We start from the raw sequence: 15064 nt of genomic DNA on the forward strand, positions 1-15064 counted from the left end.
TTAACCCTTCCCACATCAGATCCAAACAACCTTTCCAAATCCTTGTTTCCAAAACAACCAAACCAGTTTACTAAAACAGCCACACCAAAGCTTTCCTAATCCAATTTGGATTCTAATTCTAGCTTGCAAGTTCGTTTCTGGAGGGACTAAAGCTATTTGGAAATTTCCAATTGAGAGGGTAAAGATTGTCTCAATGAGGGAAAAAGGTAGTGTCCAAATTCCAGAAATTATTCTAGCTTGTTTCCTAATTCTAAAGCCACAAGACAAAGCGGGGTTAGGTAGAGTTGTTCTTGTTCCTTCTTGAGTCGTTCGCTGTTAGTTCTTTTAGTTGTTATTTTTATTCCAATTCCAGGTTATTTCCAATATATCTTTGAGTCTTAGAGGTCAATTTTGAGCCAAATTACGTCCAGGTCAGTTGTGTTAAATTTGCTACAATCTTACTCGATTCAAAGTTGCTAAGTTGTCAACACCGAAAAGGAACTCTAATTTATTCAAGGGGTAGATCAAGGAGCCTTGAGAATTGACTTGGTGAGATCATTAGAGAGTTTTAGTGAGTGAAAGCACAAGTATGAGTGCATACATGTGAGGGAGTGTGTGAGGTTAAATTATATCTTTTCAGTACTAGATTCACAGCTATCACTCTACCATGTCTAACGAGGGAGAAGGATGCTCCCAAGCTTTGAAATTCAAACTTTTTGCAGATGCAATAAGGGGAAAATTCAAGCAGATTTTGGATGAAACTTTCGAGCCTCTTCATAAATGCCTTGACCAAATGGTGAATAAGGATGTCAAGAGGAGGAGTTCTACACAATTTCATCCCAACGTCCAATCTAACTCTTTAAAGTCAGCATATTCAAGGAGGAGGGAGGAGGTTCATTCGAGAACAAAGCATGCAAATACATTATCCATAGATGAAGGAGTTAGTCGAGTGTGGGAGACATATCAGCAACTCCTCCAAACAAAACTTGAAAAAGAGTGAGTTGAGTGTGGTGGTGAGAGTGCACTTGAGGTAAATGTTGAGGAAAATATCAAAAAGAAAGAGAGAATGAACATTTAAAGGAGTTGATTGCGGAAAATTTCATGCACGATTCTGCCATAGTGGAAAAACAAGAGAGAAAGCCGACATCGATTGTACAATCTAAGGATGTGAGGAGAATTTCTTATTATACTAACAATCTTAACCTTGCAATATACAGTACTTTTTTGTTTTGCAACCTCAACCACCAGACCAAGCCCCTGAGTGATTAAGCAAAGTGCAATCACTTTGATCTTACAATATTCCATACCAAAGTCACTTGTGCAATTCGCGAGTTTCCATGGAGTTTGTCTCCTAGGAGTTAGATCAAGTTGGTGCTCATTCATGGCATCGGATGATCCCAAAGCTGTTCACATCATTAGAGGATCAAACTATGGAGCTAACCATGTGCCACGAGTTTACTTATGGAGCGAGGTCTTCAATGGTCACTACAACACCCATGCTCATCTTGCACCTAGTCCACGTGAAGCTCCAACTTCACCAGATTAGTTTGCATACTTTGCAAGCTTATTCAAGCTTGAGGAGTTCGAATTCATGGGATCTACACCGCATCACTTTAAGGATCCTTACCTCATGGCTACAAGCGATCAAGTTGAGCATACATTGAAGCTAGTTCGTGAGATTCAAGGTTCAACAAAGGCTACCTTTCAACTTAGCAAGTGGTTTTTTGCAAAACTTGTGGTCATAACAAAATTGACTCGCCGACATGTAACTCTTCTAGTCATCATTCATGCTTCAATGTGTGGACAAATTGCTTTCAAGAGGAGGGAAATGATACGAATCAAGAAATACCATTGAACAAGGGTCGAGTTCGGACCCGTGACGCGAGCTCGAGCTAAGAAGATCAGAGAGGAACTCCAAGGGCTTGTTCGTGAGGTGCAAAGCCAAGAAATTGCTCCCAAGGTCATTGAGGGACTTGAGCATGAATGATTGAAGGTTGTCCATGTTGTTCAAGTCAAGGAGGACCACGCTTGAAGGCTTCCTAGTTTGAGTCTTTGTGTTAGCCGTCTAATTAGTTAGTTTGGAGTCTTGTTTAGTCATTTTAATCAAGCAATAATTCGGCCAGCATTGCAAGCTAAGAGAGCCGATTCTAGGTTCCTAAAATGTAGGAACCTTGTCATGTTTAGCCTTTTCCGTTTCACTTTAGGTCTAGCATTTTTCCATTACACTTTAGGTCTTCTACTTGTATGGCTATAAATAGCCTACCTAGGGTCATGTTTTATTCATTCAACAATACAATAAAAATTTGAGAGTTTTCTTGGTTTCTCCAAGGCTTCTTGAATATCTTAGAATTTCTCTAAGTGTTCGTGACTTATCAATCTAGAATTGCACTAGATTGTGGCATCTACTACCATTATACCAAGGTTCGTTAACCACGTGATTAACGGGTTGAGGTCATCCACTCCAAGCTTGGTATCCTCTTATCGATCTTGACTCTAATCTCTTACGGGTTTTGTCACAAGGTTGGCGACGTTCGTATCATATCCCTTTTCATTGGCCTTCTAAATCAAATATGCATCCATGTCTTCTCATTCTGGTTCGCATTAAATTAAGACTTTCATTCGGAGACCTCATATAATTTTTCCTCTAGTATGAGAATTGTAAATTTAAATTGAAATATGTGTGTGTGTGTGTATATATATATGCTTGCTTGTGCATCTACGATGTATAATCAAGAATGTATATTGATATGTCTGAGCATGTACGACGTATAATCGAGAATGTATGTTGATATGTTTGATATATATATATATATATATATATATATATATATATATATATATATATATATATAGACACACACACACACACTTGCTTGTGCATGTATGAGTGCTGATATGTTCACTAAGGGTAATTTCATAATCTTACCTATAGATAGAGCTTTTAATGAAGTGAGCTGTTCGCGAATGTATTTGTGTTTGGCTAATTCGAGTTCGCAAAAGCTCAATTGCTTAATAAATGAATTGAGTTTGAACATAATATTAGACTCGTTTAATAATTGAGTCGAATGCACATATATAAAATTATAAAAATGAAAATAAATATAAATACATTTAATATTATTTTATATATATATTATATTTTACTTAAAAAGTAATTATACATAAATTAGCCTTATTGATTTTTTAAAAATCAATAAATACAATTAAACTTATTTAAATAATATACATTTATTAAAAATATAATTAAATCATCTTCAAAATCAAAATCGAACTCCAGTTCGAGCTTGAATTTGACTCATAAAGTTTAATTAGCGAAAACCCTAATATTTATACAAATTCGAACAACATTTATAATTTGTTAATATTCGAGATGAATTCCAACCCTGTCTGTATATTATTCGAACAAAGTTTGAACACTAAATATTTGGTTTGATTCGGCTCGTTAAAAGCTCTACCTACTAAACAAACTTTTTTGGATACCTGAAAACTGAATTACCTAAAAGTTGCACCTCCAAAGTTATAGACAAATAAAACATTGCTTCCAACCTTTTTCTACATAGTTGGTTTGGAATTTTAAATATTCGGGAACGGATGCTCGAGAGTTTAGAATCACAAAGTTTGTCATCTTTATAATCATTGAACTTTGATCCAATAGCTAGGAAGAGAATTTTTGTGTATCATGTTGGGGGTTCAAATCTCTTACATTAATGGGAAGCATATTATTTTTTTCGTCTACTATAGTAGGGGGAACATAATATTTTTGGGGTTAATTATAGTTTGCCCCCCTTGAACTTGTCCCTTTATAACAGTTTGCCCTCATGAATTTTAAATATATACACTTTGTCCCCTTCATTGACTAAGTCAAATGTTAATGATCATTTCTCCATCTAAAATTTTAACAAAATGATGTTAATGCCCTTACGTAATAGTTCTAGAATAATGTTATACCTTTAATTGTAATATGAAACATTTTATTGGAAAAATACAAAGTCATATGATTTAAAAAATTCAAAAATGAAAGATGGTATAATACCAAAGAATTGAAAATTTGTATTGTGGAGAAAAAAATTTATAATTTCCTAAAACATTTGTACAAGTTTTCCATCGCTTATCTTTCTTCCTTTAAATTGTAAACGGTTAATTTTGATAATTTTTATTTACTTTGCACCTTTCACAAGATTTTCATGAGTCAATAAAATGCTATTTAGTAATTTTATACCACATTCATACCTTACTTTGTATTTTGTTTGCATTCTACATTTTTAAAAAACTAAAAATTCTCTAAATACATTTTCAATAAATTTTTATTTTTAATCATGTTTTTATCTTATAAAACACATTAAAATGTGTTACAATAAAAAAATATAAGTACATAATTTTCATTCCAAATACACCAATTAATTTTATTTTATTTAAAATAAGTATTGCTATCGCATTGAGATAAATACATTGAGTTTTTTAGACTTCTTTTTTGTGAATTATCTAATTTGTTTTAGTGCTAAAAGATCGAAATAAACAAATAGATATTTATTATTTTACAATTATTATGTGTGTTTAAGAATTAGTCAAAGATATTTTGGTCATGAAAAATATGACTTCATCTTAACTCCATCATAAAGTTGACCACAAGGGATAAAATGCATGAGTAAATCTTACATACACTGACAGTGTATACACTATCACGGTTGAGTGCATGACACGTATGCAAAATTTGGATTTCAAATTCAAATCTCAATTACGTATCAAGTGTATACACTATTGGTGTATAGAAGATTAATCCAAAATGTATATATCTGGAGTTTAGGGTGGCAAAGTGTTACAAGGATCCAAGTTCCCCCGGGAGGGGTTAAAGTGTAATTAATCCTTTTTTTTTTCATCAAAATATCTAGAGAATTCACTAATGCATTTACCTTAGGCCCAAAAAAAAAAATTTCCCTTTCAAATTTTCCCAACAATTCTCTTTGTTTTCCTTTCAAATTTTCCCAACAATTTATATCAGCTTTTCAAATCTCCCCGTCTCCACGTTGCGTCTCGTATCAAATTAAGACCGTGCCTTCAGAGACCTCGTACAATTTCTCTCCTCTCTAAAACCCGGTCCATATTCCAGTCTAACCCACGATCTCCTTGCATTCAAAGTCAATTTCCCGCTGCCTCTATCCACTGACCAGTCACCACGATCATCACACATTTAAATCTAAGCCACCAGCTTTGATTCAGCCATTGATGAACCACCACAATTCTTCTCTTTGTCATCATCATTCTTCTTACTTTGCCACGAGAAACTAGACCAATATAAGAGGAGGAGAAGGTAAAAAATGCTGAACCCTTTGCCTTTCTTCTTACTATTCATCACAGCCAAGAGTTTTTCTACTTTAGCTGCAGCTGATGTTCAACTTGGGTCAACCCTCTCAGCTTCCGATCCCAACTCCAAATGGACTTCTCCAAGCCAGACCTTCACTTTTACCTTCATTTCTGATCCCTCTGGTGCTAGTTCAGCTCATTTTGCAGCCATAATTTACGATAACAGCCCCAATATTCCTATCTGGATTGCTGGTGGTTCTGACCTCGGCGCTGCTGATTCCACCGCCACCCTCCGCCTCCTGTCGAACGGCAATCTGGAGCTTCGCAACGGTTCATACAACTCCCTTGTCTGGCAGTCGTCCACCTCTAGGCGTGGGGCTGCATCCGCTGCTCTTGACGATTCAGGTAATTTTGCTCTTAGAAACGCCACCAGGTCGGATATTTGGTCAACTTTTGATAATCCGACCGATACTATTGTTCCGTCTCAGAATTTTACCAGAAATCATGTTTTGCGAAATGGGATTTATTCGTTTCGCTTGAGCAATAGTACTGGCAACTTAACTCTTATGTGGAATGAGTCCATTTTCTATTACAGTTCTGGGTTGAATTCATCGGCTACGGTCAACTGGACTTCACCAAGTTTAACCATTTCACCAATTGGGATAATAACCCTTTCTGATCTGCACCTTTCCGGCCCTTTATCCTCGGCTTATAGTAGTGATTATGCCGACGCAACAATTGTATTAAGGTTTGTGAAGTTGGATAATGATGGTAATTTGAGAATTTATAGCGTTGGGAAGGGTAGTGGGAGTAGAACTGTTACATGGTCTGCTGTAAGTGATCAATGTCGAGTGTTTGGATATTGTGGGAATTTTGGGATATGTGGTTATAATGAGACGGGACCGGTTTGCAGTTGTCCGTCACAGAATTTTGAACCAGTTGATCAGAGGGATGGTAGGAAAGGGTGTAAGATTAAGGTGAACCTTCAGAATTGTCAGGGATATAGGGCGATGATGCAGTTGGACCATACTGTGTTATTGACCTATCCCCCTGAATCAGATACAGATAATACTCAGGTTTTCTCTGCCTGTAAATCAAATTGTCTTCAGTCATATCCTTGTCTTGGATCAACTTCATTGGCTGATGGGACAGGGTTTTGTTATCAGAAAACTTCAAATTTCATCAGCGGCTACCAGTCGCCTGCACTTCCTAGCACTTCCTTTTTCAAGATATGCGGTCAACCTGAGCCTAGTCCTCCTGTTTTATCAGCTGACAGTGTTAAAAGGGATGGCTGGAGATTGAAAGCGTGGATAGTTGTGGTTGTGGTCTTGGTTACCATTTTGGGTTTGATCTTAGTTGAAGGTAGTACGTGGTGGTGGTGCTTTAGGGATAGCCCAAAATTTGGGGGAATGTCAGCTCAGTATGCGCTTCTTGAGTATGCCTCTGGTGCACCTGTCCAGTTCTCATATAAGGAGCTCCAACGGGCAACAAAAGGGTTTAAAGAAAAGCTTGGTGCAGGAGGATTTGGGGCTGTCTATAAAGGGGTTCTTGCTAATAGAACTGTTGCTGCAGTGAAACAGCTGGAGGGAATTGAGCAGGGTGAAAAACAGTTCAGAATGGAGGTTGCCACAATAAGCAGCACCCACCATTTGAATTTGGTTAGATTGATAGGATTTTGTTCTGAAGGGCGTCACCGACTACTGGTGTATGAGTTCATGAAAAATGGTTCGCTGGATAACTTTCTCTTCACCACTGAAGAGCATTCAGGAAAGATATTGAGTTGGGAATCTCGTTATAACATTGCACTAGGGACTGCAAGGGGGATTACATATCTTCATGAAGAGTGTCGAGATTGTATTGTGCACTGTGATATAAAGCCTGAAAACATTCTCTTGGATGAAAATTACAATGCCAAAGTATCAGATTTTGGCCTTGCGAAACTTATTAATCCCAAGGACCACAGGTATCGAACCTTGACAAGTGTAACGGAAACAAGAGGATATTTGGCTCCTGAGTGGCTTGCTAATCTTCCAATAACTTCAAAATCTGATGTATATAGCTTTGGAATGGTATTATTGGAGATAGTAAGTGGAAAAAGGAACTTTGAAGTCTCAGCTGAGACTAACAATAAAAAGTTTTCTTTGTGGGCTTATGAGGAATTTGATAAGGGCAATACTGAAGCAATTTTTGATAAACAGCTTTCTAAGCATGAGATAGATATAGAGCAAGTGATGAGGGCAATTCAAGTTAGCTTTTGGTGCATCCAAGAGCAACCAGCTCAGAGGCCTGTAATGGGTAAGGTTGTTCAGATGCTAGAAGGCATTATTGATATTGGTAAACCACCCATTCCTAAGGGTGTCACAGAGGGATCTGTCAGTGGGACTAGCATAAACGCTAGTAGTATCAGTGCCTTTTCCACAATTGCAGCTTCAGCTCCAGCTCCCTCGTCATCTTCGTCAGTTCAAACTCGTGGAATTTTGTCTTCTGTTTCAGCAAGGAATACAGAGAGAGCATCTTCATCACTTCTTCAGTCCGAAGCTAAGTCTGCATTATGATATGATTCACAGTTTGCCAGCAGGGAGTATTTTTCGGATTCACAAAAGTCAGTCTACCAGCAGAAGATTTGGTAATTTTTAATTTGCTATAGTAAATTATTTGGTAATTGTATCTTGCAATACTTATAGCTAGTGCAACATTGATCACATGTGTATGGCTTCGTAATAGAGTTTAGCTGCTTGTGAAAGTGTATAATTGTAGTACAGAACATGTGTGAATGATAGTATCTAAAGTTTTAAATGTCAGAATTTACTGCAAGTTTAAGTGTGAAAATTAGACAGCGCTAGCAAGTTCAAACAAAAATATTAAAACAAGGTTGAGGGTCTTGACATCACTTGGCTATAAATTTGCATTGACCTTCATTTTCAACACACTCTCAAAGCACTTGAAGTAGACCCAGCACAGAAGATTAGATGAAACCTCTGCAGCCCTTCATTATAATTGTGAGAAAAGAAGAGGGACCTGTAGTCAAATTGCATGAAGCACTCGTAAGATTGATCATTTAATATTGTGATCCACTTGTTTATGGTTTTTTTTTTCAAGGTCACTCGTAAATATTTGCTTCTGTCTCATAGTAACTGTTTGATCTTTTCAACCGGTGGATGCCCTGCCTAAAATAATATTGGTTTTGATATATGGTCTGCTTAAGTTTTTTCTTTTAGTTAGTTTGAGCTAAGAGCGTTTTTGATGACTCCCTTTCCTCCTTGAGATTAAGATTTAGGGGTTTCTGACATTTTGCTGTTTCTTTTTTCTCAAACCAAAGAACGATAATTTTTGAAATGAACTGTCCACCAGCGTGTAGCTTTTGGAGACTTAAACTATTGTAACTTATTCTTGCTGCATGGATGTTATTGTTTCCAAAAGTTCTAGAAGACCTTACCAAGTAGCAGCATATTGCAGACACCTGACATAATATTTGATTTGCTATATGGTCTGCTTGAATTTTTTCTTTTAGCTAATTCAGGCAACAGTGTTTTAGACGACTCTTTTTCCTCAAGATTCAGATTTAGGGGTATCAGACATTTGCTCTTTCTTTTTTCTCGAATCAAAGAATGATACTCATTCAAATGAACCGTCTACCAGCATGTAGCTTTTGGAGATTTAAAACCATTATATCTTAGGGGCCGCTTGGTTAAAGGATTTGGAAATCACATAATAGAATAAACCCCTTATTTATTGCTTGGGTTAAATCTATCGGAATGCAATTTTTGGAATCATTTCTAAAAAAACCGGATTTCTCCCATTCCTGACCAAGTTGGGAGGTTTTGTGAAATCCCACGTTTGATTCCAAAGCTAATAAATAGTAATAATTTTTTTCATTTCATGTCACTTATTGCTTCACCATCTCTCTTCTATTTCCATCATATTCTCCTATTTGCTTCCTTCCCCATATCAGACCGGCCTTTCCCTTTCCTCTATCCCACTTATTCCAATCTTCTAATTTCTCTCTTACCGGTGTAGCAGGTCCCTTTTTTTCCAATCTTCCACAGCTGACGACGGCTCTTGAAATGTGAGAGTAATTTTTGTCGGCCAAAGAATCTCATCTTGATTGGTTTTTCAAATTAAGACAAAATTGTTCTCTTTTCTAGTTAGAATCTCCATATAACAGTTGTTCTTTTTTTTTTTTGGGAGTTGTATGGCTGCAATGGAGGAGGAGTTAAAGTGGTGGAGTGAGCGGCTGCAAAAACCCCACTCTCTCTTTCTTTCTTTCTTTTTTTTTTTTAAGTTGTTTAGAAACTAGATCTAATGATCTTCAAGTTACAAGTGGGGTTTCCGAAAACAGATTTTGTGATCTTGAAGTCCAAGAAAAATACCAGTTGATCCATTAATGGTCACTATGAAGTTCTGCAATTCGGTTAAGAAGGATGTTCTGCAATTGGATTAAGAACAAAAAGGAGAGAAGAAAAAGAAATTTAAAAATGATAAAATATTCAAATTTTAATGTAATATCCATTCCTGACAAATATCTACCAAGCGCTTGTTATTGTATTGATACCTTGACTACAACCCAATCAAAACCCATACTAATTTTTTGTATATGATTCCAATTACAATTTCGATTCGTCAACGTGAACCAAGCGGCACCTTATTCTTGCTGCATGGATGGTGTTACTTCCTAAAGTTTCGAAAGACCTTGTCATGTAGCAGCATATTGCAGGCAGTATAGTTGTTTCCCAAGGATATCAAAGGTGTGAAAGAAAAACTGACATAATTTTTGTGAATTGTACAAGGAGATGTCGGATTTAATTGGTTTTTTGGGTGACATAGATGTTGCATTTAGTCTATTGGTTTTGCTTTTGTTCTTTCTTGTATAAATTTTCTGTGGTTTTTCTGTTTAGGAGATAGCCTTGGTTAGTTGATGGGTTTAGTTTTTCTCTCCTTGACTGTAAAGTTAGGAATTGAGTGTATCATAAGAATGTATTGATGTAGTTCATGGTAAAATTCCATCAGACAACTTCTCGTATTTCCTCCTCCTCCTCTCTCTCTCTCTCTCTCTCTCTCAGCAGAATAAATTTTAGGTGTTTTCTCAAGCTATGTGGAGGGAAATATACATTTCATGATTGCTGTCTTTAGATATCGTCTTAGGAGTGGACTTTATTTGTTGATTGAAAGGATGCTCTTATATGAGAAAAGGTGGTCATAATTTAGAAGTGACTCGAGACATTTGCTATAAGAATTCTGATCCACTTTTTAAAGCTATTACAAGTGCTAGCAGATAAATGGTATGTCTAAGCATTTATCCAACAATATACATTCGACTTTTGTTGAGAAGGTTTTGATCTAGTAGTTAAGATTGAAATTCTTGGGATTAGAGGACCTAGCTCAAATCCTCCTTCCCCTTCTCTGCTTCTAATATCCCATTCCTCCCCTTGTTAGGAAAGAGTATATTGGATTTATTTTCTGTGTAGTCATTTTCTGAATTTTGACCACATAATAAATTGTTAGATTTCGTGGGGTTTTATCATATACATGGCATGCATTTTAACCCTATTCTCAGAAAAAATGTGCAAGTGACAAAATCTACTGTAAAACTGATCTACGTATGTTGATTAAGCTATTTGAATATTTCTGTCAGCTTTTCTTTTAAGTAGCATCTGCAAGGTAAAAGTATATGAGAGATTACAGATTGTAGCTTTCGATATAGGCATGTCAATGAGTAAGATTTGGATTGGATTCTTTTGATCTAAATTTAAATCCATTAAATTTAATTAGGCCCACATCTAGATCGAGATCCTTTAAAAAAGTTAATCCAAACCCAAACTCTCATGGATTTGGATATTTGATGGATTTCCTTAGGTATTTTTTTTGAACATACAGTGAAGAACTAAAGTAAAAATGTCTTAAAAATATATAGTGTTAAAAAATAACATAAAAACCAGCCAATTTTTGTTTTTAAATTAATAAAATAAACAGTCATGAAGTGTTATTGTATTAAATCCAATGGCCATATAATATAGGTTATCATATGTGCATGCAAGCGCGCCCGCGCACACACATACATACATGAGTTTTGACAGGATCTGATTTGAATTTGCGTATGGATAATAGAAAATCAAATCCTATCGAGACCTATAAATCTCTTATGAAGTTTAGGTTTGAATTTGAGAAATTAAATCTCAAGCCTTAAGTATATTGGGTTTAAATTGAATCTAAATAAGATCGGACCCATTGACTTACTTATTTCGATATATGCTACTATTCTAAGTTTGTGGAGAGTAGTATCTTTGTGAAGCTCTTCCTAGGATAATCTTCAAAAACTGCCCCTAAATGATAATCCGTTCCTTCGCTATTTCTTCTTTGCTTTTACGGTTTTGAATGCTAAGAGTTAGTTAGGAGCGTATTAGTTCATTCTGCAGAGGATGATTCTGTGTGTACTCTAATTATTTATAGGATGTGTTGAAGATCTTTTGAGGTTTGAGCAGCAACACTTCAATAAGATATTTTGACCGCTCGAAGTCAAAGAACAATGGAAGATGCTTTTGATTGGTTGAGACTTGAGAGTGAGGTCTATGTCAGAATTCTCGCGATCGGTTTTGATCATCAGTCTGGCGTTTGTGGTTCCGAAAGGAGGAAACGAAACGAAGTGATTGAAAAAAGTTTGTGGTCATTTGGATAGTTTGTGGTCATTTGGACTTTAAGTATTTCAAATTTTCATTAGTTACAGATAGTTACAGTTAATTGAAAAAGAAACAATTTCCACCTTTTATCATAACTACTGTTGTAACTATGCTAAACAGGTCACTAGACAACTTGGATTGGCCGTATAATCAGACTTGTAACTACTACTTTTGATCTGGTATGAGTACACACAACAGCAAAACAGTTGTACAGTTTAAGCAAGTTCTGAGACTGATGATATTGAAATAAAAAAAAAAAACTGATGCTATTGAAATGGAATATGTATATATCAGAGAATAATATGTGAGAGTTCTGCACAATTCGATAGTACGGTATAAGAGAGAAAAAAATCCAATAATACAAACTCATTTTTGGATATGGAAATGCCCAATTTGTGGCGGACACAGAAAGTAGGCCATTTGATAGTCTCTAACTGAAGTTTATTATGAGCATTTGGTGCTGTTGGATGAGCCAAAGCAAATTCAGAGTTGCAACGCAACAGTCTTAAACGTACTAAATGCAATTAGACAACAGCGTTCTTGCCCCCTCACAAAATCCCTTTTACTAACTTTCAAGTAGCTAAATGGACTAGGATGCTAATCTATCGCAATGAATACCTCTACAATGACACCAATTAAAGGCATAAAGAACCTGGCACAGCCTGAAGGATTGTTGGAACAGCATTGGTCGCTAGACAACTTGGAATGGCCAAATCAAATCCTACAAAATATGTATGTTTTGCCATCATTTTCTTATCTCCACAAAGAAGAAGAAGAAGAAGAAGCAGAAGTGTAATAATAAAGACTATTTGATATAAAAAATAATTAACCAAGCAGTTAGCTTAATTCAGGATGTTACAACAAATATGGAAATTAACAGTTTTCCATTTGCTGTACTTTAGAAAACAAACCAATTTAGCGAGGTGCCTTCTTCTTTCCAGCAACAGTAACCTTCTTGCCCTTCAGGGTCCGGCAGTTGTTCTTTGTACGTTGCCCTCTACAGGGCAATCCCTGAATATGCCGCCTCACACCTCGGTAACATTGGATCTCCTTTAGCCTCCTAATTGCAAGTGCAGTAGACCTCCTCCACAAATTTTACCCAGATAATCAGGCAGCATTGGCACAGAAAAATGTAAAAAGCTCTAGTCATGTTATGCACATAGTCGAAACAAATTGTACTTGCATTCAAATTCAGCTCTTATTGGTCCTATTTAATAACATGAATAATGCTATAGCCATACTAACGAAAAAAAAACAAGGAACATAAACGAGGATGAGACATGTTATGCAGATAAACTATTTTACATTTTTCGCTTGTCCACTATTTTACATTTGGCTTGTAAACCAGTGAGTCTCCTTGTATTAATGTTGACCACTCAAGATGGGAGTGTTTTATTTCCTTTTCCCTTGTCCTGTATTCCCTTAAATACAGAACAGAGAGATTGCCTGACAACCCTGAAATTTCATTTTTAACATGTATATCACAACCTATTAGCACCAGGAAAAATAGCTTTCTTCGCTTCATTTTGCCAATTCAACCTTTCCAAGTACATTACCTAGTGCTTGCAATAGCATTGACATACTATGCATACCCTGCATCTGATTTGGGGTACATTAATTTGACATTGAAATTAATTCTCAAGATCCAGCTTTATACATCAAACTGAACATGTCAATAATAACTACAACATAAGCCCATTTAAAAACCTAATGAATTGATAAGATGTGTCATTTGGGAAAGGGATGGGCTGAGTGGTACGATGGCATAAGTGAGAGATTCCGGATTCGAGATCTCCCACTTACACTAAAAAAATTTCAAAAAAGATGTGCCATCCCATAAAAATAAACAAGCAAACGAGCCCATCATGCAACAAGTTGCATTCTAGATAACCATAGCAAGAATAAATAAATCACGCCTTTACTTCATAAAACAAATTTAAAGCTCCAGTGTAAAAATTTCCAAATCCATTTGCTAAGGAATTGCATTCTATGGAATTTCTTTAAGGGTTTAATGCAATACAGTTCCAATTCAAACAACAGCTTATGAAGCCACAATTAAGCCAGCAAACTAGCTAGAACCCTTTTAACTGGACCCCTAAAACCCCTCCAAAAATAAAAGAAAACAGAAAAGAGAAAAATACTACCCTCAACAGATAACAAGAAAAAAAAAATGTTCCTTCAGGCATTAATTGAAAAGGAAAAGAAAAACATACAAGATCTCCTTCAATCATGTACTGGGTGACTTCTTCACGGAGAGAGGTGAGTTCTTCTTCAGACAAGTCCTTTGTGAATTTGTTGTCCATTCCAAGGTCCACCAGTATCTGCTTAGCCGTTGTACGCCCAATTCCATGAATATACTGCAAAGAAAACTCCACCTTTTGCTGTTTGGTATCTCCACTCCTCCCACACGAGCACAACTTATACTCAACCCACCAATCTAGCACCCGTCAACTAAAATATGACAAAAGAGGAAAAAAAAAACGATAATCGAAGAAATCTACCTTTGGGGGAACTGATGAGGCGGGCAAAGAGAAGGAACTGGAGGTGCGTTTTGAAGAGGTAGTGTTGCAGATGAGGAAAATGAAGGTAGTACAGGTACGGCTAGTGATTGTGCCATGATTTTTTGTTTTGTATTTCAATTTGCTATTGATTTGTGGCTTCAAGAGGCTGGGTGGAAAAAAGAGAGGAAGTTTCACGTTTATGAAACTTTCTTATCCTCTCCCCGTCTCCCGGCAGGAAGGGGACTAAGAGATAGGGACCAATTTGGCTCCCAAATTATCTTACTTGTGTCAATTTAGTCTCTATATTTTAGTGTTGACCGATTAGATACCTAAACTTAAGATGCAGGTCCCAATTGAGGCGCTCCACCGCAAGGCCACAAGCAAAATCAAGCGGTTGTCAAATTGACCAAATTTATAGAGGTATTTTTGAGACATCACTTATGCGGGTGTAATAAAGCCAAGTAAATTGTGCGTTAAAACAACAAATTCAAATTGAGGAGCTTAATTTGCAGATTTTCTCAATTGGAGAGCTAGGGTTCATTGGAAAAAAGGAATGTCTCCTCAAATTCTCAAAATTGTGTATAGAATCATTGCAAATGCATCTAAGGA

The 15064-nt window shown here is 36.3% G+C and overlaps 1 protein-coding gene and 1 pseudogene across 1 annotated transcript; one reads left to right on the forward strand and one right to left on the reverse strand.

Annotated features, from left to right (window-relative positions):
• The first annotated feature begins 5014 nt into the window (after positions 1 to 5014).
• Positions 5015 to 8094, forward strand: LOC113734784 (G-type lectin S-receptor-like serine/threonine-protein kinase At1g34300). Its single transcript, XM_072082380.1, has one exon. The coding sequence runs from the start codon at positions 5295 to 5297 to the stop codon at positions 7833 to 7835; it is 2541 nt and encodes an 846-aa protein (XP_071938481.1). The 5' UTR covers positions 5015 to 5294; the 3' UTR covers positions 7836 to 8094.
• Positions 8095 to 12366: 4272 nt separating this feature from the next.
• On the reverse strand, positions 12367 to 14761 carry LOC113735662 (small ribosomal subunit protein uS13c-like; annotated as a pseudogene).
• Between the last annotated feature and the right edge of the window lie 303 nt (positions 14762 to 15064).

Source organism: Coffea arabica, chromosome 3c (genome assembly GCF_036785885.1).
Source record: "Coffea arabica cultivar ET-39 chromosome 3c, Coffea Arabica ET-39 HiFi, whole genome shotgun sequence".
Classification (NCBI taxonomy): Eukaryota; Viridiplantae; Streptophyta; class Magnoliopsida; order Gentianales; family Rubiaceae; genus Coffea; species Coffea arabica.

What these genes read in the sequence shown, in the direction of transcription:
- LOC113734784 (XM_072082380.1), top strand. Translation starts at nt 5,295, where the DNA reads ATGCTGAACCCTTTGCCTTTCTTCTTACTATTCATCACAGCCAAGAGT.